This window comes from Odocoileus virginianus, unplaced genomic scaffold (assembly GCF_023699985.2).
Source record: "Odocoileus virginianus isolate 20LAN1187 ecotype Illinois unplaced genomic scaffold, Ovbor_1.2 Unplaced_Contig_2, whole genome shotgun sequence".
Taxonomy (NCBI): domain Eukaryota; kingdom Metazoa; phylum Chordata; class Mammalia; order Artiodactyla; family Cervidae; genus Odocoileus; species Odocoileus virginianus.
Genome location: NW_027224319.1, coordinates 1,610,688 through 1,636,422, shown reverse-complemented (window position 1 = coordinate 1,636,422; position 25,735 = coordinate 1,610,688). Strand labels below are relative to the sequence as shown.

Genomic DNA, 25,735 nt, shown 5'->3' with positions numbered 1-25,735 from the left:
TTATGCCCAGCACTCAAATACACTTGCCTGTGAGATCCCACAGACAGAGGAGCTTGGCTTGCTACAGTCCTTGGGGTCACAAAGAGTCGGACACACCTGAGTGACTGAACAACAGAGGCTAGGCTGATAAATACAGTGGAGATGACGACAGGAAATGAAGGCAGACTCTGGCCAGCTAGAGCTTGAATCCTCTGTGAAGGGCAGCTGTGGCTCAACTCTGGATGATTGTTTACTTGCAAAATTGGAAATAACATTACCAGGTCTTGTATTTTCTTTTTAATTTTAAGAATGGGGGAAATCTAAATTTTAATGTGAAAGCACCTAATTTTTAAGTGTTGGATCAAGCATAATTTCCCCTTGCCCCAGGTATTCCATGTATCAAACCAAATCTGTGTGCAGGCTGTTTCCATCCAGCGCCTGTTGGTTTATGGCAATAAGCTCAAGGGCCATGCAGATGGAGATAGAGAAAAATGTGTAAAATAATTTAATATAATCAAGTACCTAATTTTTCACAGTGTAGCTTGCATGCCAAATATGTGCTAGTATAATTATCAGCCTCCAAATTAAGAGAAATTCGCTGAACCAGAATTCACACGTTACAAAAGTCGCTTGGGATAGTAAGTTCTTTTAATGAGACTTGGCTCTCTGTGAAAGGGTACTAAAAACTTTGTACCATAGACTTTATTAAAGGGATTGACCAAAACTGCTAACTAAACAGTACTATCACACAGAGTAATTTCTTTTGGAGGAACAGCTAAAGGTGACTTTTCAAAGTTAATTCAAAGGGAACGTGCACGCTTCTTGAGTCTCAAGAGAATGTGCTCCTATTTGGATATAGCAGGTTTTTTCAAAGGACTCCACAGCATCCCTGTGATCTGAGAACTCACTAGAAATGCAGACTTACATGCCACCCTTGTAGTTGTCCTGCATTTTCTAAGTCGTGTCCAACTCTTTGCGACCCCGTGGACTGCAGCACTCCAGGCTTCCCTGTCCATCACCAACTCCCGGAGCTTACTGAAACTCACATCCATCTAGTTGCTGATGCCATCCAACATCTCATCCCCTGTCACCCCCTTCTCCTCCTGCCTTCAGTCTTTCTCAGCATCAGGGTCTTTTCCAATGAGCTGGCTCTTCCCATCAGAAAGCCGAAGTATTGGAGCTTTAGTATCAGCATCAGTCCTTCCAATGAATATTCAGGGTTGATTTCCTTTAGGAGTGACTGGTTCAACCCCACCCTAGACCTAATTAATCACAAACTCTGGGGGTGGACCCCAGCTCTGTGTTTTAACAAGCCCTCCAGGGGATTCTGATGCTGGCTCCAGAATGAGAATCTCTGCTCTGTAGTTTTTGTGCTTTGTGACTTATTTTGAAGAATGTCTTTAGAAAGTTATTCTTTGTTATATTAAGTTTTCCATGTATTTTAAGTCTTGGAATCCTCCAAATGATCCTTTAAAGAATATATCCAGGATGTTAGAATCAGGTAAAACATAAACACACACACACATATTTGGTCTAAAAAGATAACTGAGAAAGAAAAATTACATCCCTAAAAATTCCATTTTAAAGTGAGATTTGTAGACAAAAGATGCAGTTATACCCCCTTTCTGCCTTTCTCCTCCGCTCCTCATATGCTGAAACAGATGCATTTCTCAAGGATATTTTTTACTGTTAAAGACATTGGGGGAAGGTAGTAAGAGAGAGGTAGTTGAGAGGATTTTTGTTTTTGAAACGATAGGCATTTCAGCTTGTTTGTGTTCAGAAGAAAATGTTGAAAAAGGATAGTTCTTGTCCAATTCCTCTGTTTAGATATTGAAGGATAAAAAGTCATTTAAGAAATACAACTTGTACCTAATGTGAACTTTTATACAGTTAAAAAGATTTTTTCCACCTGTAAATTACTTGCTTTTAATTGGGGGAAAAATCTTCCTTTACTAAGTGAACTGAAGGTTGTTCAGTCGTGTCTGACTCTTTGCAACCAGGCCAGAATACTGGAGTGAAGTAGACAGCCTTTCCCTTCTCCAGGGGATCTTCCCAACCCAGGTCTCCCTCATTGCAGGCAGATTCTTTACCAGCTGAGCCACAAGGGAAGCCCAAGAATACTGGAGTGGGTAGCCTATCCCTTCTCCAGCAGGTCTTCCTGACCCAGGAATTGAACCAGGGTCTCCTGCACTGCAGGTGGATTCTTTACCAGCTGAGCTACCAGGGAAGCCTTGCTTTGATATGTTATTGTTAATTAATACTTAAGTTTGTAAGATAGCCTGGTTCCTTTTCCCTGAGTTAATTTTAGAAATTAAAGAGTGCTGATGATATAACAAGGAAAATTAGAAATAAAAACAAACGAACAAAATGTTACTGTATAAACAGACCTGAGACCAAAGAATGAATATCACAAGTTCAGAAATAGTTCTGTATGCACTGTGTGTTAGGGCAGATGTTAGATTGTCTCCTTGACAGGAGATGGCACCCCTGAACGTCCTTGTTAGCATCAGCATTACTCACAAAAGCTAAAACTCAGAAGCAGTCCAAGTGTTCATCAACAGCTGAATGGATAAACGTGGTCTCTACATACAACAGAATATTACTAAGCCTTGGAAAAAGGAAGGAAGTTCCGATGTGCTACAACGTGAATAAAGAAAGGACGTTAGGCTAAGTGAAACAAGCCAGTTACGAGAAGACGAGTCCTGTATGACTTCCTGAGTCAGGGACCTGGAGTAGTCAGACTCATAAAGTGGAGTGCTGGTCGCCAGGGGCCAGGCAGGGGGCAGTGGGAAATCTAATGCATATAGCTTTTCAGGTTTTCAAAATAAGAGTTCCGGAGATGGATGGTGGTGGTGATTGCACAACAGTGTGAATGTATTTGACGCTACTGAGCTGTGCACTAAGATGGTAAATTTATGTCATGTACATTTTACCCCAATAAAAACAAGCCCTCCTCAAACTTATGACCTTTACAAGAGTAGATTAATTGGTCAGAGCATCCATTTGTAAATATTTTGGTCATTATAATATCCTGTTCACTAGCCAGCTCAATTTTTTTTTTTAAACCAGCTCAAGTTTGTGAAGTCAAATCATTTGAGAAAATCTCATTTCATTTTTATGTTAGAATTAAAAAGTTAGTTTATAGACTTGGATAAAGTTGCTCATGGCACATTTTCTTTTTTCTTTTTTTTCTTTTTTTTTCATTTTTGGGGGAATGGGGGCCAGATTAACTTTTCTACAAAAGCTATCTGCTAGTTCTTTGATCCTCTTCTAGTCTCTGAAACTTGAAGGTTATGAAACCTCCTCAAGTGAACTTAATCTTTCTGTTTCTCTCGCTTTCTGTTCACCATATGTGTTTCTTTATTTTCCCAGGAACCTTCAGAAGCATTGTTAATCTTTTAAAATGATGAATTAGACTTGGTGCTTATTTAGCTCCAAGAAACTCTAATTGGAAATGACGCATGTTGGGTAAGGATGCCCTAGCAGTCCAAGGATTAATGGGTGCAGGGTTAAGTTCATCCCATTTTCCCTCCCTTCCACCAGCCATCCAGGTAGTGTTTTTAATTACTCAGGTTGCTTTATAGATACCCTGTCACGCTAACAGCTGATTGTCTTTTTTTTTTTAATTAAGATAAAATTCTTATGCCCTAAAATTCACCATTTTAGAATGTAAACTTCATTGGCTTTTTTAGTATATTTACAAGTTTGTGCAAACATCACACTATGTTAATTCCAGAACAAATTCACCCCCAAAACAAAGGTCTATCCCCAGTCACAACCTTTCCCCAGACCATGGCAAGCACTTTGTATCTCTATGGATTTTCCTATTTTGGACATTTCATATGAAGAGGATTATACACATGGTCTTTTGTGAATGGCTTCTTTCACTTAGCATAACGTTTTCAAGGTTCCTCCACATTGTGTCAGCACTCCATCCTTTTTCATGGGTGAATAATATTCCATTGTACAAATATACCATATTTTTATCCATTTAGCGACTGCTGAATACTTGGCTATTACAAATTTTTTGGCTATTGTGAATAATGCTGCTATAAACCTTTGTATACAAGTTTTAGTGTGGACAAATGTTCTCAGTTTTCCTGGTTGTGTACCTAGGAGTATAATTATTGGCTCATATGGTAACTCTATGTTTAACGTTTTGTGAAACTGCCAAAACTGTTTCCAACAACAGCTGCACCGTTGTAAGTTCCCATCAGCAGTGTGGGAGGGCTCTGATTCTCCATTCTTCCTTGTCAGCACTTACTATTGTCTCCTTTTTAATATAACTATCCTACTGAGCATGAAGTGGTATCTCCTAGTGGTTTTTGATTTACATTTCCCTAAAGACCAGTGACGTTGAGCATCTTTTCATGTGCTTGTTGGCTGTTTTTATACCTTTTTGTTTTGGAGGAATGTCTATTGAATTCCTTTGCCTATTTTTAAATTGAGTTGTCTTTTTATTGATATGTTAATGAGAGTTTTTTATATATTCTGAACACCAAACTTGTCAGATTTATAATTTATAAATATTTTCTCATGTAGCTTGTATTTTCACTTTGTTAACCTATGCTTTGAAGCGCAATAGTTTTTAATTTTGATGAAGTCCTAATTTTTTTTTTTCCTTTGGTTGCCTATGGTCTTGTTGTCATAACTGAGAAAACTGTGTTCCACCCAAGATCATGAAGATTTACTATGATTTATTCTGAGTGTATTTGTTTTAGTTCTTACATTTAGGCCGATAACCAATTTTCAGTTAATTTTTGTATGTGGTCTATGCTATGGTTCTAACTTCAAGCCTTTGCAGGTACTCAATTGTTCCAGCTCTACTTGATGAAAAGATGACTCTTTCCTCCATTAAGTTGTCTTAAAAAAAAAAAATGAAGGGTTTATATTTGGACTTTCGATTCTATTCTGTTGATCTGTATGTTGATCCTTATGTCCATCCAATAACCCATAGTATCAATTACGGTATCTTTCTAGTAAGTTTTGAAATCATGAGTGTGAGATCTCTAACTTTGTTCTTTTTCAGGGTTATTTTGGCTATTCTAGGCCACTTACATTACTATATGAATTTTAGGGTCAGTTTGTCAATATCTACCACCCCTACTAAAAGCCATCTGAGATTACATTGAATATTAGATCAACTTGAGGAGTACTGCCATCTTAACCGGTACTAAACTTTGTGACTTGTGAACTCGGGATGTCTTTGTATTTGTTTTGTTTTTTAATTTTTTTCAGTGGAGTTTTCTCTTTTTTAGTGTACATGCATTACACTTATTTTGTTAGTTATCCCTACATATTTTAATGTTTCTGTAAGTTTTGAACTTTTAATTGAAGGGTAATTGCTTCACAGTACTGTGTTGGTTTCTACCACACATCAGCGTACATCAGCAGTAAGTATATATATGTCCCTTCCCTCTTGAACCTTCCTCCCACCTACTGTTTTTTGATACTGTTGAAAATGGAGTTGTTTTCTTAATTTCTGCTTAGAATTGTTCATTACTGGTATGTAGAAATACAGTTGATTTTTTTTTTTATATGACTCTTGTATCCTGCAGCCATGCTGTACTTATTTTGTTCTAAGGTGGTTTTTTAATTTATTTTGGTTTCCTTTGGCCTTTCTATGTATAAGATTATGTCACCTGCAAATGGAGATAGTTTTATTTCTCCCTTCCAAATCTAGATTCAATGGGTTTTGTTTGTTTGTTTTTGCCACGTTGTACACAGCATGCATATAGGGATTGAACTCCGGCCACAGCAGTAAAATAGGTGAGGCCTAACCATTGGACTGCCAGAAAATTTCCCTGATTCAGTCAAGATAGATGTTTTTTATTTCTTTTTCTTGCCTATTACCCTGAGTCAAACCTCCAATACAATGTTGAATGGAGTTGATGAAAGTGGACATCCTTGTCTTGTTCCTGATATTAGTAAGTAAGCTATGAGTCTTTCACCATTAAGTGTGATATTGATGACTACTGATGCTCTTAAGCAGGTTGAGGAAATTCTCTTCTGTTCTTCATTTGAGTGTTTATTGTCATGAAAAGGTTTTGGAATTTGTAAAATGCTTTTTGTGTGTCTATTGAGATGATCATATGGTTTTTGTTCCTTATTATCCTAATATGGTATAGTACATTAGTTCATTTTTATATGTTGAACCAGCCTTGATTTCCAGGAGTGAATCCAACTTTCTCAAGGTGTGTAATTCTTTTTATGTTGCTGGATTCAGTTAGCTAGTACTCCACTCAAGATTTTTGCATTTATATTCATAAGGAACTTTTCTTTGTGATGTCTTTTCTCATTCATCAGGATACTACTGGCCTCAGAGAATGAGTTGAGACATGTTTCCTGATTTTCTATTTTTTTGGGAGTTTGTGAAAGTTTGGTTAATTCTTTAAATGTGTAGTAAAATTCACCAACAAAACCACTTGGTCCGTTTTTCTCCGTGGGAAGTTCTTTGGTTGCTAATTAGCTCTTTTTACTTCCCAAAAGTCTGTTCAGATTTTCTCTTTAAGTCAATTTTGGTTCTTTGTATTTTTCTGTAAATTTGTCCATTTCATCTAGGCATACAGTTGTTCATGGTGTTGTAATCATTTTTATTTCTCTAATATTGATAGTATTGTCCCCTCTGTCACCTTTAATGTTAGTAATTTGAGTCTTCAGATTTTTGGTCAGTCTAGATAAAGAGTTGTCGATTTTGTTGATGTTTCAAGAAACCAACATTTTACTTATGCTTAATTTTTTATATTTCCTTCCTTGTGCTTGCTTCGTATTTAGCTAGATTTCTGCTTTGTTCCTAGGGCAAAAGATAAAATTGATGATTTGAAACTGTTCTTTATTATAGACATTTATTATTATACATTTCTCTCTAAGCAATGCATTCATTACATCTCATACGTTTTGGTATGTTGTGTTAATTTTTTTGTTCATCTCAAAGTATTTTCTAATTTCCCATGTGGTTTTCCACTTCAATTCACTGCTTTTGGGGAGTGTGTTTTTTAATATTCACTTATTTGTGAGTTTCCCAAATTCTTTCCGTTATTGATAACAAATTTCATTCCATTGTAGCTGGAGAACATATAGTGTATGGCTTCATTTTTTTATGGTCCAACACATTGTATATCCTGGAGAATGCTTCATGTGCATTTGAGGAGAATATGTGTTCTGCTATCACTGGATATAGTATTCTATAGATATCTGCTAGATCTAGGTAGTGTATAGTTCTGTTCAAGTCTTCTATTTCCTGCTGATCTTCTCTCTAGTTATATTCATTATTGAAAGTATAGTATTGACTTCTCTAACTCTTGTTTACTTATATTTTTCCCTTCAGTTCTGTCAATTTTTGTTTATTTTGGGGCTGTTTGATAGGTACATGTATGATTATAATTATATATTTTTGATAGACTGACCCTTTTATCATTAGAAAATGTTCTTCTTTGTCTCTATTAACAATTTTAAAGTCTATTTTGTCTGATATTAGTATAGCCTCTCCAACTCTCTTTTGACTACCATTTGCATGTGATATCTTTTTTAAAAAAATAACTTTAGGAAATTCCCTGGTGGTCCAGTAGTTGAGACGGTGCTTTCACTGCTGGGGCCAAGGTTCAATCCCTGATTGGGGGAACTAGGATCCCACAAGTCACACTGCATGACCCCAAAAGCAAAACAACTTTATTGAGATATCATTGACATATAAAATTATATGTATTTAAGGTATACAAATTAATGTCTTGAAATATGTATGTATTGTGAAATTATCACCACAGTCAAGCTAATTAACATATCCATCTCCTCCACCAAGCGCAGTTATTGTGTGTGTGTGTGTGTGTGTGTGTGTGTGTGTGAGAAGTTTAATTTCAAACCTATCCTACTAGCAGATCTCAAGTAAGCAATATAGTATTGTTTACTATCATTAACATGTCATTAGGTCTCTAGAACTTATTAATAATACTTGTCTTGCATAATTGAAAGTGCATGAAATAACTTTTTCTCTTCTTTTACTTTCAGCTTATTTGTGTCTTTGAATCTAAAATGCATCTCAAGTAGACAACATTTAGTTGGATATGCTTTTTTATGCATTTTGCTATGTCTGCCTTTTAGTTGAAGTGTTTAATTCATTTACATTTAATGTAATTACTGATAGGATTTACATTTGCTGTATTGCTGTTTGTTTTCTGTGTGTCTTATGTCTTCTTTTCTTTCTGTATTTCTCTATTACCTCCTTCTTTTGTGTTAACTAGATATTTTCTAACATGCCACATTACTTTTCTTGTATTTCATGCCTTGTGTTTTCTTTTATAATAAATTTTTTCAGTTATTTCTCAGTGGCTGTCCTGAAAACCGCAATTAAAATCTTAATTTATAACAATGTAATTTTATTTAACATCAATTTAATTTCATTAGTATACAAAAACTTTGCTTCTGTATATATGTGTCTCTTTCCTTCCTTTGTGCTTGCTGTCACACAAATTACATCTTTATATATTTTACAACAACATAGATTTATAATTATTGCATTATGAACTTGTATTTTAAATCACATCAGAAAAAAATTACAACAGAAATATGTTTAGTCTTCTGTATTTATGTATACAGTTATTTTTCCCTGTAATGTTTTCTTCATGTGGATTTGAGTTACTGTCCTGTATCCTTTCATTTCAGTCAAAAGAATTCCATTTAGTTTTTCTGACAGGGCAGGTTTTCTAGTGATTAATTCCCTGTTTTCTCTTTACCTTGGAATGTGTTAATTTCTCCATCACTCTTTTAATTTTTTAATTTATCTTTCAATTGAAGGATAATTGCTTTACAGAATTTCGTTGTTTTCAGCCATAGGTATACATAGGTCTCCTCCTTCTTAAATCCCCCTCCCATCTCCCTCCTCTAGGCTGATACACAGCCCCTGTTTGAGTTCCCGAGCCACACAGCAAATTCCCACTGTCTGTGTATTTTACACACGGTGATGTACGTTTCCATGGTACACTCTCCATACATCTCATCCTCTCCTTGCGCCACCCCCCCCCATGTCCACAGATCTGTTCTCCATGTCAGTTTCTCCATTGCTGCCCTGCAGATAAATCCATCAGTATCACCTTTCCCAGATTCCGTGTGTATGAGTGGCTGTGTGTGCTCAGCTGTGTCTGGCTCTTTGTGACCCCATGGACTGTAGCCCACCAGGCTCCTCTGTCCTCAAGGATTTTCCAGGCAAGACGCTAGAGTGGGTGGTCATACCCTTCTCCAGGGGATCTTCCCAACCCAGGGATGGAACCCAGATCTCCCGCATTGCAGGCAGATTCTTTACCCACTGACTTACCATGTGTGCGTTAGTATACGGTATTTGTCTTTTTCTTTCTGACTGACTTCACTCTATACAATAGGTTCTAGGTTCATCCATCTCATTAGAACTGACTCAAATGCGTTCCTTTTTATGGCTGAGTAATATTCCATTGCATATATGTACCACAGCTTTTTTCTTTATCCATTCATCTGTCAATGGACATCTAGGTTGCTTCCATGTTCTAGCTATTGTAAATAGTGCTGCAGTGAACACTGGGGTACATGTGTCTTTTTCAGTTTTGATTTTCTCAGGGTATATGCCTAGGAGTGGGATTGCTGGGTTATGTGGTGGTTTTATTCCTATTTTTTAAGGACTCTCCATACCCTCTTCCATAGTGGCTGTGCACCAACAGTGCATGAGGGTTCCTTTTTCTCCACACCCTCTCCAGAATTTATTGTTTGTAGACTTTTTATGATGGCCATTTTGACCAGTGTGAGGTGATATCTCATTGTAGTTTTGATTTGCATTTCTCTAATAATGAGCAATGTTGAGCATCTTTTCATGTGTTTGTTAGCCATCTGTATGTCTTCTTTGGAGAAATGTCTGTTTAGGTCTTTTTCCCACTTTTTGATTGGGTTGTTTGTTTTTCTGGTATTGAGTTGTATGAGCTGCTTGTATATTTTGGAAATTAATCCTTTGTCAGTTGTTTCATTTGCTATTATTTTCTCCCATTCTGAGGGTTGTCTTTTCACCTTGTTTATAGTTTCCTTTGCTGTGCAAAAGCTTTTAAGTTTAATTAGGTCCCACTTGTTTATTTTTGTTTTTATTTCCATTACTCTAGGAGGTGGGTCATAGAGGATCTTGCTGTGATTTATGTCATCGAGTATTCTGCCTATGTTTTCCTCTAAGAGTTTTATAGTTTCTGGTCCTACATTTAGGTCTTTAATCCATTTTGAGTTTATCTTTGTGTATGGTGTTAGGAAGTGTTCTAATTTCATTCTTTTACATGTAGCTGTCCAGTTTTCCCAGCACCACTTACTGAAGAGGCTATCTTTGCCTCTTTGTATATTCTTGCCTCCTTTGTCAAAATAAGGTACCCATAGGTGCATGGGTTTATTTCTGGGCTCTCTATCTTGTTCCATGGGTCTGTATTTCAGTTTTTGTGCCAGTGCTAGAGAGTCTTGATGACGGTAGCTTTGTAGGATAATCTGAAGTCAGGAGGGTTGGTTCCTCCGCTTCCATTTGTCTTTTTCAAAACTGCTTTGGCTGTTCAAGAAATTTTGTGTTTCCATATGAATTTTGAAATTTTACGTTCTAGTTCTGTGAAAAATGTCATTGGTAGTTTGACCGGAATTGCATTGAATCTGTAGACTGCATTTTGTAGTGTAGTCATTTTCACAATATTGATTCTTCCAACCCAGGAACATGGAATATCTCTCTACCTGTTTGTGTCATCTTTGATTTCTTTCATCAGTGCCTTGCAATTTTCTGTATACACTTCTCTTGTCTCCTCTTGTGGGTTTATTCCTAGATATTTTGTTCTTTTTGTTGCAGTGGTAAATGGGGTTGTTTCCTTAATTTCTCTTTCTGAGTTTTCATTGTTAGTGTATAGGAATTCAAGTGATTTCTGTGTATTGATTTTGTATCCCACAACTTTGCTAAATTCACTGATTAGCTCTTGTAATTTTCTGATAGTATCTCTAGGATTTTCTGTGTATGGTATCATGTCATCTGCAAACAGTGAGAGCTTTATTTCTTTTTTTCCCCAATCTGGATTCCTTTTATTTCTTTTTCTTCTCTGATTGCTGTAGCTAGGACTTCCAAAACTATGTTGAATAATATTGGTGAGAGTGGACACCCTTGTCTTGTTCCTGATCTTAGAGGGAATGCTTTTAGTTTTTCACCATTGAGAATAATGTTTGCTGTCGGCTTACCATATATGGACTTAACTGTGTTGAGGTAGGTTCCTTCTGTGCCTATTTTTTGAAGAATTTTAATCATAAATGGGTGCTGAATTTGGTCAAAGGCTTTTTTCTGCCTTATAATAATCTCTTGAGGTTATTATATAGTTTTTATCTTATTTTGTTAATATGGTGTGTCACATTGATTTGTGTATATTGAAGAATCCTTGCATCCCTGGAATAAACCCAACTTGATCATGGTGTATGAACTTTTTAATGTGTTGTTGAATTCTGTTTGCTAGAATTTTGTTGAGGATTTTTGCATCTATGTTCATCAGTGATATTGGCCTGTAATTTTCTTTTTTTGTGTTGTCTTTGTCTGGTTTTGGTATCAGGGTGATGGTGGCCTCAGAATGAGTTTAGAAGTGTTCCTTCCTCTGCAATTTTTTGAAAGAGTTTTGGAAGGATAGGCATTAGCTCTTCTCTAAATGTTTGATAGAATTCACCTGTGAAGCCATCTGGTCCTGGGCTTTTGTTTTTGGGGAGATTTTTGATCACAGTTTCAATTTCAGTGCTTGTAATTGGGTTGTTCATAATTTCTATTTCTTCCTGGTTCAGTCTTGGAAGATTGAACTTTTCTAAGAATCTGTCCATTTCTTCCAGGTTATCCATTTTATTGCCATATAGTTGCTTATAATAATCTCTTATAATCCTTTGTATTTCTGCATTGTCTGTTGTAACCTCTCCTTTTTCATTTCTAATTTTGTTGATTTGATTCTTCTCTCTTTTGTTTCTTGATGAGTCTGGCTAAAGGTTTGTCAGTTTTATCTTCTCAAAGAACCAGCTTTTAGTTTTATTAATCTTTACTATTGTTCTTTTCTTTTCATTTGTTTTTCATGTATAGAAATACATGCTCTGCGCTTTATGATTTATTTCCCTCTGCTAACTTGGGGGTATTTTTGTTCTTCTTTTTCCAGTTGTTTTAGGTGCAAAATTAGGTTGTCTATTCAATGTTTTTCTTATTTCTTGAGGTATTGCTTGAGATATTTCTTGACTGTATTGCTATAAACTTTCCTCTTAGAACTGCTTTTACTGCATCCTGTATGTCTTGAATTGTCATGTTTTCATTGTCATTTGTTTCTAGGAATTTTTTTTATTTCCCTTTTGATTTCTTCAGTAACCTGTTCATTATTTAGAAATGTATTGTTTAATCTCCATGTGTTTGTGGGTTTTATGGGGTTTTTCTTATAATTTATATCTAGTCTCATAGTGTTGTGGTCAGAAAAGATGCTTGATACAATTTCAATTTTCTTAAACTTACTGAGGTTTGATTTGTGATCCAAGATGTGGTCTGTCCTGGAAGATGTTCTATGTGTACTTGAGAAGAATGTATATTCTTCTGCATTTGGATGACATGTCCTGAAGATATCCATGAGATCTATCTGGTCTAATGTGTCATTTAATATTTATGTTTCCTTTTTAATTTTCTGTTGTGATGATCTGTCTATTGGTGTGATTAGGGTGTTAAGAGTCTCCTACTATTATTGTGTTACTGTCAGTTTCTCCTTTTATATCTGTTAGTGTTTGTCTTATGTATTGAGGTGCTCCTATGTTGGGTGCATAGATATTTACAATTGTTATGTCTTCCTCTTGGATTGATCCCTTGATCATTATGTAGTGTCCTTCCTTATCTCTTGTAATATTCTTTATTTTAAGGTCTCCATCATTTTTGAAGGTAAGTTTTGCTGGACTTGAAATTCTTAGTTGAGAATCTTTTTCTTTCAGGACTTTGAGTATTTCATTCCATTACTTTTGGTCCCTATGGTTTCTGGTGAGAAATTGGCTAATCATACTTCATTTTACACAATAGGTTGTTTCTCTCTTGTACTTACAAGATTCTTCTCCCTTTGTCTCTTTACAGTTTGATTATGTTGTATGTAGGCATGGATCTCTTTTGAGTTTACTCTACTTGGAGTTGAGCTCCTTGGATGTATGTGGTGGCTTCCCTGGTGGCTTAGATGGTAAAGTGTCTGCCTGCAACGTGGGAGACCCAGGTTCAATCCTTGGGTCGGGAAGATCCCCTGGAGAAGGAAATGGCAACCCACTCCAGTACTCTTGCCTGGGAAAGCCCATGGACAGAGGAGCCTGCTGGGCTACAGTCCATGGAGTCCCAAAGAGTCGGACGTGACTGAGCAACTTTATTCTCTTGGATATGTAGATATTTTTATCATCAAATTGGGGGAGTTTCCTCTCATTATTTCCTCAAGTATTCTTTCTGCCCTTTTCTGTCTCTCCTGTTTTCTGAAACTGCCGTTATGCATAGGTCTGTATGCTTGATGGGCATCTGATACTCTTCATTTGTCTTCATTCTGCTGCTGAAACTGGACAGTCTCAGTTGACCTCTCTTCGTCTTCAGTAATTCTTTCTTCAGCTAGCCCTGTTGAGAGTCATGAATTTTTCAGTTATGTTCTTCAATTCCAGAATGTCTCTTGGGTGCTTTTTTTTTTTTTAAATGATTTCCCTTTATTGGTATTCTGTATTTTGGTGAGGTATCATTCTCATATTTTCCTTTAGTTACTTATACATGATTTTTTTAGTTCTTTGAACATACTTAAAATAGCTGTTTTCAAGTCTTTGTCTAGTAGGTTCCTTAGGGACAGTTTCTATAGACTGATTTCATTTTTGTTTTGTGTGGGGGACATACTTTCCTTTTTCTTTACATAACTGGTAATTTTCTGTTGAGAGCTGGATATTTTCAACAACATAATGTAGAAGTTCTGGGAATCAGATTTTCTTCCTCCTCTAAGGTTTATTGTCATTCCTTGCTGCTCCTGTTGTTTGTTATTTAGTGACTTCTCTAAACTAATTTCGTTGAGTTTGTAGTCTTTGTCCTAGGTGGCCCTTTCTGCTCAGTTAACTTAGCAGTCATCTAATGACTGGACGGATTTCCTTAAATGCCTGGAACCAGTAAGTCCTCCATTCTTTGCTGGGGGCTCTGTGTGTATAGTGGGGCATGCCTTCAGTGCCCTCCTGGGCAGTTAGGAACTCTGCCTTTCCCTTCATCTGCTTGCCCAGATCCTCATCATCAGCTAGAGCGGGGAGCTTCAGGCCTTCTCAGATCTTTCCTGAGCGCATGTGTGACTTAGGGCATGCACCTAGCTCTATGCTCGTGTGTAGTCTTCTAGATTCCCAAGATTGTGGGATTCACCAGATTTTCCTTTTAAGCTTTTTGGTCAACTTATCATTTCTTTAACTGTTACTTACCACCTCAGCAGATCACAGTGTTAAACAGTTGCTCCTGATACTTTTCAACAACTGGTCTCTGGAAAAAGGCTTTCACATAGGGTGATTTCTGAGTCAAGTCAAATAAAGACAGCAAGTAAGTGGGGTCTTCCTTACAAACAGGTGGCAATTTTCTGAACATTGGGTCACAGCTCCTTCAGAGCTCCAATGTGCCTCCTCCAGTGGCTACCAGCCTAGTTTTCACTGTGATGGTGTGTTGGTTTTCAAGGCTACATCAAGCTAGAAGGGGAAAGGGGGTGGGAATTGGTCAAGTAAAAATGCCACAAACCTTATTTTTACAGCTGCTTTTCTTAAATAAATACGCCTCAGAGTTTGTTAGTATTCTCTTTTATGGAAGAGAGCATTTTCAGAGCCTTACTCTGATAGTTTCTCTAATGTCACCGTGTGTCATTTTGTAATGTATTTTCTGTATGTATCACACCCTATTAGGTAATAATAATTGTATCATAAGTGCAAAAAAGGTAATAAAGGAGTAGCATTTTTATTGTCCTTTGTAAACCATTCTTAGTCAGTGACTGAAGTCATAAAATCTTTTCATTTTTTATTAATCTAAGTGGACAGATAGGCTTGGAGTTTTTTTCCCCATTGTAGGTTTTCCCAGTGGTTCAGTGGTAAAGAACCCTCCTGCCAGTGTAGGAGACGCAGGTTCAGTTGCTGAGTCAGGAAGATTCCCTGTAGGAGGAAATGGCAACCCACTCCAATATTCTTCCCATGAACAGAGGAGCCTGGTGGACTACGGTCCATGGGATCACAAAGAGTCGGACATGATTTAGCAACTAAGCAACAAACAAACCCACTGTAGAGATGAGCAAACAGCCTCAGAAAGATGAAGTTTTGCCCACTGTTGGCAAATTACTGCCCATTGCATGTTGTCTCCCAATCTTTAAGTTTCTTTCCTTCTGCTCAATTAACCTCAGTAGATTTCTGAGTTTGATATGTGACAACACCAAGATACAATATTATTTGGCTTTTTTTTAAGTAAAGTTGTGTGTTGCACTGTAAGAAGTTCAGTTAAAAATCCTAAAGTGTTTGGAACTCTTGTTCCATTGTTGAAATTTGAAAGCTATTCAACATTTTAATTTAAAATCTCCCATACCCTCTAAATTACCATTGTACCCATGTTACTTTTGGATACCTAAGAAAAATGTACACTGTACAGTGACATTAGGGAAAGAACAAGAGACTTATCTGTACTGTGTTTTTGACATGCCAGTAATTATCCTGATTAATGCTATAGTTTTTGACATACTGGTGTGTTTTCTAAACTTTGTTTCTATTTTTATTTACATTATGAAATTAGATCAGTTTACAGGAAAGAACTAGTTAACCTTAAAATCTCATTTATATCTTTTCAGACTCACTTTTTAAAAATTCTTATACATTTTTGAAAGGTTATACTCTATTTGCAATTATTGCAAAATGTTGGCTGTATCCCCCATGTTGTATAATATGTCTTTGTAACCTGTCTTGTACTGAGTCGTTTGTACCTCCCACTCTTCCACCCATGAATCATCCCCTGCTATTATGTATCTTGAACTCAGAACTGTCCTTTTTAAAAATTTGATGTTGTAAATCCTGCCTGTGTCTAAACAGAGGAAGTTAACAGCAACTAATTTAGTTAAGGTGATAGCTGCATTTCCATAGGAAGCTATTTTCTTATCCGTTATCTGGTTTACATCACTGACATATACAGAAATAGAAACAAAGTTACCGAGCATCTGGTTGATACTTAAAAATGATCACCTCCCGATTACCAGGACAGTGAGGCAGAGTGTCTCCTTCAATCCCCATGGCAAATCAGCGTCCCATGGAGAGTGGCAGAGCCCTGTTGTTGCTCAGTCGTGTCCGACTCTTGGTGACCCCATTGATTGTAGCCCACCAGGCTCCTCTGTCCACGAGATTTCCCAGCAAGAATACTGGGGTGGGTTGCCATAGTTAAGTAAGGAAAATTGTGTCCATCAGGAAAGGATCCATATCTTTAAAGGACTTATTATTTCTCTACTTAGCAAACTGTCCTAGTATCTTTAGACTACTTGTAACCTTCCAAAATGTGATGTGTATAAGACTACATATTATGTAATTTACTTAAGAGGTATTAAATGTTTTATATTTTATGACAGATTGTTGCAGTGCTCAAATTCATTGTGATAGTTTTTTCTTTTTTTGGATAATTTAAAACACATTTTTTTCTCCTTTAAGGTTGAGCTGTTTGTAGAGGGGGAAAAAAAAATCCTCCTACGTTTTATAAGCTGCTTATACTCGTAACACAGATTAACTTCCCAGCACATAAAGGGAATACTGGAAAACTCTTGCATGATTAAATATGCCCCTGGAGGGTTAAGTTTTTCCACATATTTTTCAAGCCAGAGCTATTAATAATGTTTCAACATCAAACTTTCTGTACATCCTGATTATGGGGAAGGCCTTCACTCATTCTACCCTGGCCATTAGTTTTTTCCACTTCTTCCAGATTTGTAGCACTACAAAATTATCTGTGGAAACACAGGCTTGAAATCTCCAGGTTTAATTAAGGTCCAAGAAAGAGTCATCTCTGGAGTTACTCCAATTTTTTTTTCAAGGTTTTTGTCCATTTTTCATTCCCATGTCTTTTTTTTTTTTCCTTACTGGAAACCTGGCACAAAGAAGCTGTTTAATGAGTTGAATAGTTCACTCAGAAATAAGTGATCACTGGATGGCCCTAGAGATTATCATACTAAGTGAAGTAAGACAGAGAAAGACAAATATCATATGATATTGTGTATATGTGGAATCTAAAAAAAAAAAAGATACAAATGAACTTATTTACAAAACAGACTTCCACAGACAGAGAAAACTTATGATTAACAAAGGTTTATGGTAAAGGGGGTATGAATAAATCAGGAGTTTGAGGTTAATATACACAAGCTACTATAATAAAATAGATGACCAGCAAGGACCTACTGTATATAGCACAGGGAATTCTACTCAGTATTCTAGAATAACCTGTAAACGAAAAGAATCTGAAGAAGAATAGATATATATGTGTGTGACTGAACCACTCTGCTGTACATTTGAAAGTAACACAACGTTGTAAATGAACTATTTACAATTAAAAAATTAAAAAATTAAAAAATAAAAAATAACAATATTAATGTCATCTGTCTTTAAAAAAAAATGGGATGATCACTAAACACAGAGCTCTTGGCATTTTGAAAAGGGTCACCTAATTTCTATGCACATTTTTCCTGAGATAGCATTCTGGTTCGTCAGGAATCTCGTAATTACTGAGGAATTCGGTTATTAAGTGCTTTTTTATCCAGGCATTGGGTTGTCAGATTAATTTACTGTGGCTAATCGGCCAAAGACTGTACTTTGTTGATGCCTTGGCATGTAACAGTCACCCCCTGCTCCTCCAGCTCTCCAGGATTCCACTTCTCTGTGCCTCCAGCCTGCAGGTCTGTCCTCAACAACCTCAGGTCCCTTCGTGGCTACTCACTTTTGTTGTTCAGTCGTGTCCAACTCTTTGCGACCCCATGGACTGCAGCAGCCAGGCTTCCCTGTCCTTCACCGTTTCCCAGAGTTTGCTCAAACTCATTTCCATTAAGTCGGTGTTGCCATCCAACCATCTCATCCTCTGTCATCCGCTTCTCCTCCTGCCCTCAATCTTTGCCAGTACCAGGGTCTTTTCTAATGAGTCAGCTCTTCGCATCAGGTGGCCAAAGTATTAGAGCTTCAGCTTCAGCATCAGTCCTTCCAGTGAATATTCAGGGTTGATTTTCTTTAGGATTGACTGGTTTGATCTCCTTGTTGTCCAAGAGACTCTCAAGAGTCTTCTCCAGCACCACAGTTCAAAAGCATCAATTCTTCAGTACTCAACCTTCTTTAGGTTCAACTCTCACATCTGTATATAGCTACTGGAAAAACTACAGCTTTGACTATACAAATTTTGTCGGCAAAGTGATGTCTCTGCTTTTTAATATGCTATCTAGGTTTGTCAAAGCTTTCCTTCCAAGGAACAGCTGTCTTTTAATTACTCACTAGCGCCTCAGATTCTTTGACCCTTTCTGGCCAGTCCCCAAGCTTCAGTGGAATGTTAAATATCTTTCTCCCCAAACTCATATTTTTTGTCCCAAACGGGGATTTTAGATTGTCCAGTGCTTTTGTGCACCACTAATCACCTGCCCCTCTCCCATTCTCCGCCCTGCTGTCCCAGACCATCACTACCCTCTTCAAGCTCCATGGCCCACCATGTGTCCCCTTCTCTGGCAGCAGGTGACCTCACCGCCTGACTCTAGAGCTGACTGGTCCTCACTGGACCTCCCTGTCCAGACCCTAGAGCTCCCCAGCACCCAGCTCCCTATTCTCCTTAACTTAGCACTGCAGCGACTTCCCTGGTGCCTTCCTACGCATTTCCTGTGCCCACAAGGAGCCACTGCTCCCCCCAGCTCCAACGTCCTCATTAGGACGTTAGAGTTCTTCATCCTTTTCTTTTAAGACCTTTCTCTGGTACCAAAGGGGGAGGGTAATAATTTGAGATTATGATATTATATGAATAGGTAATATGTGCACATGGTTTAAAAACACCCAAGTAGTGTAAAAGAATATACAAAGGCAATTACTTGTTGTCAGGCATGTGTGTGTGTGTGTGTTCTTCCAGGGATACTATATGCAAAAACAAGCCCATGCATATGTGCATTTCCCTTTCTTCCTCTCCTCCACCTTTATTTTGAAAGCATTAGTACTAGATTCATGGTCTGGATATTGCTTTTTAATACATCTCTGTCTTGGAAATCAGTTTATATCAGTACTGTAGAAATGCCTCATTCTTTTAATGCGACATGATTATGTCTTTGACTGTAAATATACTGCAGTCAGCACCCTTTAAAGGGGTGGTTATTTGGAATCTTTTGTTGTTACAAATGGTGTTGCTGTGAGCATCCTTGCACATCAGCCTTTGTGCCTGTGCAAACGAGATATTGGAGAAGGAAATGGCAACCCACTCTAGTATATTCTTGGTTGGGAAATCTTATGGACAGAGGAGCCTGGCGGGCTAGAGTCCATGGGGCTGAAAAGAGTGGGACACGACTGAGGACTGAACAGTAACAAGCAGGATTTAAGTGGCGGTGGGGTGCGCATGCCACTGCGGAGTCAGCATGCTCGTCGTCAGATTTCCTTTAAAATGTCCACCTTATAGAAGAAAAAATAGCTGAACACTGAAAGGTTGTTGCTGAAACGTGAAAGACGCCAGGAGTCTTGGCCTCTGGAGGAGAGGAATTCAGTCGGGGGCCAGTGACGAGACTTGATCACTCAGAGCTTTTGTGTAATAGTTTTATTAAAGTATAAAAGAGATAGAGAAAGCTTCTGACATAGACATCAGAAGGGGGCAGAAAGAGTGCCCCCTGCTAGTCTTTAGCTGGATGTTATATAGCTACTAGCAGTCTGCTAATTACAGAAAGGAAATGTCTCAAAACTCAGAGACTGGCACCAGGCCCCTCACCCACAACATGCATTTTGAGATAACATTGGCACAAGGTGAGTTGTCCTGGGCCATAAAATGATTGACATGAATCTTGAAGAAAGGCAGGTTTCCAAGCAAATACAGTCTCATTAACATAGCTTAAGAGAACATTTGCATGAGTAAAACATACTGGTTTGTCAAGTTGGTTCTGAATGGAACTATTTGAAGACAGAGTCTAGGGTAAATACATAGTTCATTAACATAGCTTAAGACAAACATTTCCATAAGAAAAATACATTGGTTAGCTCAAGGTTTGAGAAAAGTTCAGGTGGAACCAGGTGTCATCATGGCAACACAGAATTTTAAAAGAAACCTCTTTTTAAATTTGTATAGAGAAGGGGAAAAAATCTAACACTTGTAGTTTGTTTCCTCCTGCCACTTAAGAGAGAGATAAAAAATGTCTGACACTTGCAGCCTATTTCCTCTGTTTGGAGACCCCTGGCCTTCCTGCCTGTTACCCTCTCAATATTAAAGAATATTGGGAAGGAGGAGGGGATCACAATTCCGCAAGCCTCAACAACAGCAAAAATTCTTTGAAAAGTCTTTGAAGTGGAATTGCTGGATTGAAGGACTTACACATTTTCATTTCTGCATGGAGAAATTTTTTTAAATTCTTTTTTCTGTATTTTGTGTCATTGCTTTTGCAACCTTCCCGTTCAAGTGTTGATTGCTGGGATGTATCATCAGTGTCTGCTGTGTATTTGAAGCAGTTGTCTCTTTATTTCCTCTGAGTTTTGAGAGAATTTCCAAGACATTCTGGTTCACTGTGTGCCTTCTGTAATTCACGGTTTCTGTGGTCATTGAATTCCTAAGTGTGGTAATCACTTTTCAGTAGTCATGTTCTTATATTCTTCTTCTCAAAAGACTGCCGGCCTCATATCTTTTGGTGTTTTTGGCATCAGTTACCTCTTTGCTACTGGCTGCGCTGGGTCGTGGTGGCTCTGTGTGAGCTCCACTAGTCGCAGCGAACGGGGGTACTCAGATGTGGTGCTCGCGCTTCTCACTGTGCTGGCCTCTCGTAGCGGAGGCTCTAGGGCGTGGGGGCTCAGCAGTTGGGGCGCGCAGGTTCACAGCTGCGGGGCACAGGCTTAGCTGCTCTGTGTCATGTGGGACCTTCTTGGACCGGGGATCACACCCTTGTCCCCTGCACTGGTGGGCAGGTCACCAGGGAAGTCCCTCTTTTGATCTTTTGATCAAAGGACAATGTATATATGAAAAAGTGCCTGATGGTTTTTCAACAGGTGTGCCTTTGTAACCAGAACCCAGATAAAAGAGATAAAGTTACCAGCACCTCAGACCCTCCCCTGTGCCCTATTCCAATTACAGTCCTTCACTGCATAACCACACTCCTGACTTCTAACAGCACAGGTTCATTTTTTGAAACTTTATATTGTTGTAATCCTGTAGTATATACTGCTTCTCCCTCTTGTTTAATGTTGTTTGTGAGAATTATCTATATTGTTGTTGGTAGTTGTCATACGTTTTCATATCTGTGTGTTATACCATCGCATGAATAAGCCACAATTTGTTAATTCAGTCTACTGTTGATGGACACTTGGGTAGTTCCTCATTGGGGCTGTCATGAATGGTGCTGCTGTGGACACTTTTGTTCAGGTCTTCTGATGCACCTCTGTGCACATTTTTTTGTTTGTTAGTGTTGTTCAGTCGCTCAGTCCTGTCCGACTCTTTGCAACCCCATGGACTGCAGCACCAGGCTTCCCTGTCCTTCACCATCTCCCAGAGCTTGCTCAAACTCATGTCCATTGAGTCTGTGATGCCATCCAACCATCTGTCGTCCCCTTCTTCTCCTGCCCTCAATCTTTCCCAGCATCAGAATCTTTTCAAATGAGTCAGCTCTTCACTTCAGGTGACCAAAGTATTGGAGCTTCAGATTCAGCATCAGTCCCTCCAATGAATATTCAGGCCTGATCTCCTTTAGGATGGACTGGTTGGACCTTGCAGTCCAAGGGACTGTCAAGAGTGTTCTCCAACACTACAGTTCAAAAGTATTGATTCTTTGGCGCTCAGCCTTCTTTAAGAATCTCTTGATCACATGGCATATAAATATTAAACGTCTAAGATGGTTATCTCATTGTGTCTTCCCATGAGAATGATGGTTGTTCCATATCCTTGTGAGTACTTGGTATTTTTTGTCTTGTTCATCTTAGCCACTCTAGTAGGTATAAAGTAGTCGTTCATTGTGGTTTTTAGTTGTCACTTGTAATGTTGAGCAACTTTTCATTTGTTTATTGACTGTTTGGGCAACTTTTTTGTGTTATGCCTGGTGAAATTCATTTTTACATTAAAAAAAATCATTTTTAATGCATTTGACTAACTGGTGGGTCTCATTTCCCACGTTTTGTCCCTTCCTTTCCCTTTATCCTTAAAAAAATTTTTCCTTGGCTCTTCTCTTGCCTATAGTTTTGTTTGTTTGTTCTTTTATTCATTTATTTTTAATTGGAGGATAATTGCTTTACAGTGTTGTGTTTCTGCCATGCAGCAATGTGAATCAGCTGTAAATATACATGTATCACCTCTCTCTGGAGCCTCCCTCTCACCAGCACCCTCCTCCTGCCGCTCTGGGCCATCACAGAGCGCCAGCTAGGCTTGTGTTGTGCAGAAGCCCCCACTGGCTGCCTGTCGGACACACGGCAGCGCACATGTGGCAGCGCTGCGCTCTCAACGCGTCACACCCTTTCCCCCCTCCGCTGTGTCCACGGACCACTCTTGCCGTCTGTGTCTCTGCTCCTGTCCTGCGCACAGGTCCATCAGTGCCGTTCCTCTAGCATTCATGTGCACACCTTAGTGTCCAGGGTGTGTTTTCCCACTCACTCCGCCCCGTGCAACAAGCTCTGGGCTCATCCGCCCAGCCTCAGCCGACTCACACCCGTCCGCTTTCATGGCTGGTGTCGCAGGGTGTGTCTGTACCACAGTCTCTCCATCCATCCGTCTGTCCGTGCACCAGGAAGGAATTGCCCGTTACTTTCCTCCTTAAAAGTGAACCTTAGGGTCAGCAACCTCTGCTCTCCTACTGGAATTGTTAGTGCATTTGCTTGTAACTTATTTTGTCTGACAACTACTGTCATCTGAATTGGAAGATGGTATTGTCGTTCTTTCTAAGAAAGAGAAAATCATAAATACTAAACCCTCACTGTTTTTGGCCTAACAGATTGATTTTTCCCATATTTAATTTTTAATTCTTGTTTTAGTTCCATTTTTGGCAGGTAATGATTAGAAGTAAAAATCTTTTAATATGCATTTAAATCCCACCTCCCCCTTAACATATATATATATATATAAAATATATTTCCATGGTGACCTTAACAGTAAAGAATCCACATGCAATGCAGGAGACCCCGGTTCAATCCCTGGGTCAGGAAGATCTCCTGGAGAAGGGAATGGCTACTCACTCCAGTATTCTTGCTTGGAGAATTCCATGGACAGAGGAGCCTGGAAGGCTATGGTCCATGGGGTAAAAAGAGTTGGAAACATCTGAGTGAGTAACACTTTCACTCATAAATGTCTTTACAGGTTCTCGATCAGTATGAACGAGAAGGATTTAATTTCCTGGCGAAGGTGTTTAATTCTTCACATTCCTTCTTAGAGGACTTGACCGGTCTTACGTTGCTGCATCAAGAGACCCAGGCTGCTGAGGTAAGACTTAAGACAAGCATCTTGTTCAGAAGACAGATGTGTCTAAAACCTGTTTGGTATTCAGATTTACAGAAAAGGAAGGAAGCGGTTAATTATGAATGTTTTCCTTAGAACCAAACTGCTAAGTCAGTCTGCTAGTCATCAGTAAATGAGCCTTTTGCAGTTGCTGGATGCTGCTGTGTGCAGGTTGTTGTGTGGTGGGTGCCAAATGCACAAAACTGCTGATGAAGAAACTGCGGGTTATCGACTTCCAAGCACCCAGGTTCTTTCTATCGAGCAGCATGCCTGTGACCGTTGCAGAGTTGGCTGTGATGTCCATACATCAAAATGCAAGTCAGGGAAGACACTGGACTCAGGCCATGTTCAGCAAGAACATGCCTGGTTTTTATTTCACAAGTGAGTCTGTCTTCTTGGGCCCCTGAAGCCCACCATGAAGTGGCTTCCTCAGTTACAACCTAAGAGAGTTTTGTTTTGCTTGCCATTTAGAGTATTTTGCAAATCTTAATTTCCTGGGTTGCTACAATCATGGTTTGTTTGTTTTTTAAAGACTGGGATTACAGGGTAGATGATCATTTTGCTTTTCCAAATGCTCGCTGTTCTCAGCAAAGAGTATGCTGCATATGTGTGGCACTGCCCAGTCACTTAGTGAGACAGTTCCTCGAGGGGGATGCTTAGTCGCTCAGTCGTGTCTGACTCTGTGACCCCATAGACTGTAGCCCACCAGGCTCCTCTGTCCTTGGGATTCTCCAGGCAAGAATACTGGAGTGGGTTGCCGTTCCCTTCTCCAGGGGATCTTCCCGACCCAGGGACTGAACCCAGGTCTCCTGCATTGCAGGCGGATCCTTTACCATCTGAGCCACCAGGGAAGCCCTCAGAATGGATGAATGAGATTAAATCAACACATCCCCCCAACCCAGCCCTCCCCCACAGTAACCTGGGTAAAGAAGCTCTTAGGAAAACGTGGCCCGTCATAGCGTTTCCCCGAGCCACACCAAAGCCTGGGAGCCTGTGTCCTTCAGTTGTAGGACATTTGCAGAGTTACCTTCAACCCCCTAGTCCTGTTCATTGATTACCGTCTGGGGTTGTGTATCCTCACTATTGGGGGAGGCCCCAGGGGTCAGTGAGTGGTGGTCAGGCCGAACACCAGACTAGCTGGTGGTGAAAAGACTGCTGTTGATAAGAGTGGACCCAGCACTGGGTATAGGAAAACCACACAGAAATACCAAAGTGAAATCTTGCGAAGCTCTCAGCAGATGGAAGTAAGAGTGTTCACCTCACCACAGAGGCGTGATGGCACTTCTCTCGTGCTTGTCGTAGAACCAAAAGCAGCTCTCCCTTGTCTTTCCCTGGTGTCCTCTGGGCATCCAGCAGATGCAGTCTTCCACTTGTGACTGTGATCAGGCCCACACAGAATCTCGTAGCCTTGTTCTCAGCAGGTAACTGGCATCTCTTCAGGCCTTTAAGAGACGGTGAGATTTCCCCCAGAGCTGTGATTGGCTTCCAGGAGAAGGTTCAGAATGTTACATTGATCAAGGCTGCATTTTGTCTCCTGAGCAGGGCTGATGGTGAGGGACAAAAACTTATAGGTCTTTTGAACCACGCAGGCATTTGACTAGTTGGCAGGGGGAATTTTTCCACCCACCTAGAAATAATTCACATACTTCTCTTTGGTTGCCTAGAAGAATTGCAACTTGATATTGACCCCATTGCCTCTGCCTACCATGTTTCACTCTTTTAAAACAGACCGGATAAAGGGTAGATTCGTTGATCAAACGTGGCTTGTTTTGCGTTTTAGTCGGTCAAACATTAGTTGCCTTTTCAAAGACCCAGAAGAAGGGGCAGTTTAAGAAAGCAACAGCAGTGAGATGGTAGGGCAGGAAGGGGGAGTGATCTCATCCACAAGTCTTGAGTTTTCTTTTTGAAGTTTTCCTCCATTAAAGTACATTTATAGTTCTGCAATCATAAGCCACACATAGGTTTTAGATTAGAGATGGTAAACTGGTTGGGCTGGGACCAGATATGGCTTACACATGTGTTTTGTTTGGCCGCCCATGTGTTAAATCCTGAATGAAGCCAACGTTTTAAAAATTATGAATTTTACATAAAAATGTGAGTTTTCCCATTTCCAAC

General features: G+C 39.1%; 1 protein-coding gene across 11 annotated transcripts in view; it reads left to right on the top strand.

Annotated features, from left to right (window-relative positions):
* The window catches only part of ATG7 (autophagy related 7), a 384,864-nt gene that overhangs the window by 222,856 nt on the left and 136,273 nt on the right, over nt 1-25,735 (top strand). For all 11 annotated transcript variants that reach the window (XM_070463447.1, XM_070463445.1, XM_070463448.1 and 8 more), the window contains one exon: nt 23,483-23,605. In XM_070463447.1, coding sequence (XP_070319548.1) covers nt 23,483-23,605 — 123 coding nt within the window. The remainder of the gene's footprint in view (nt 1-23,482; nt 23,606-25,735) is intronic.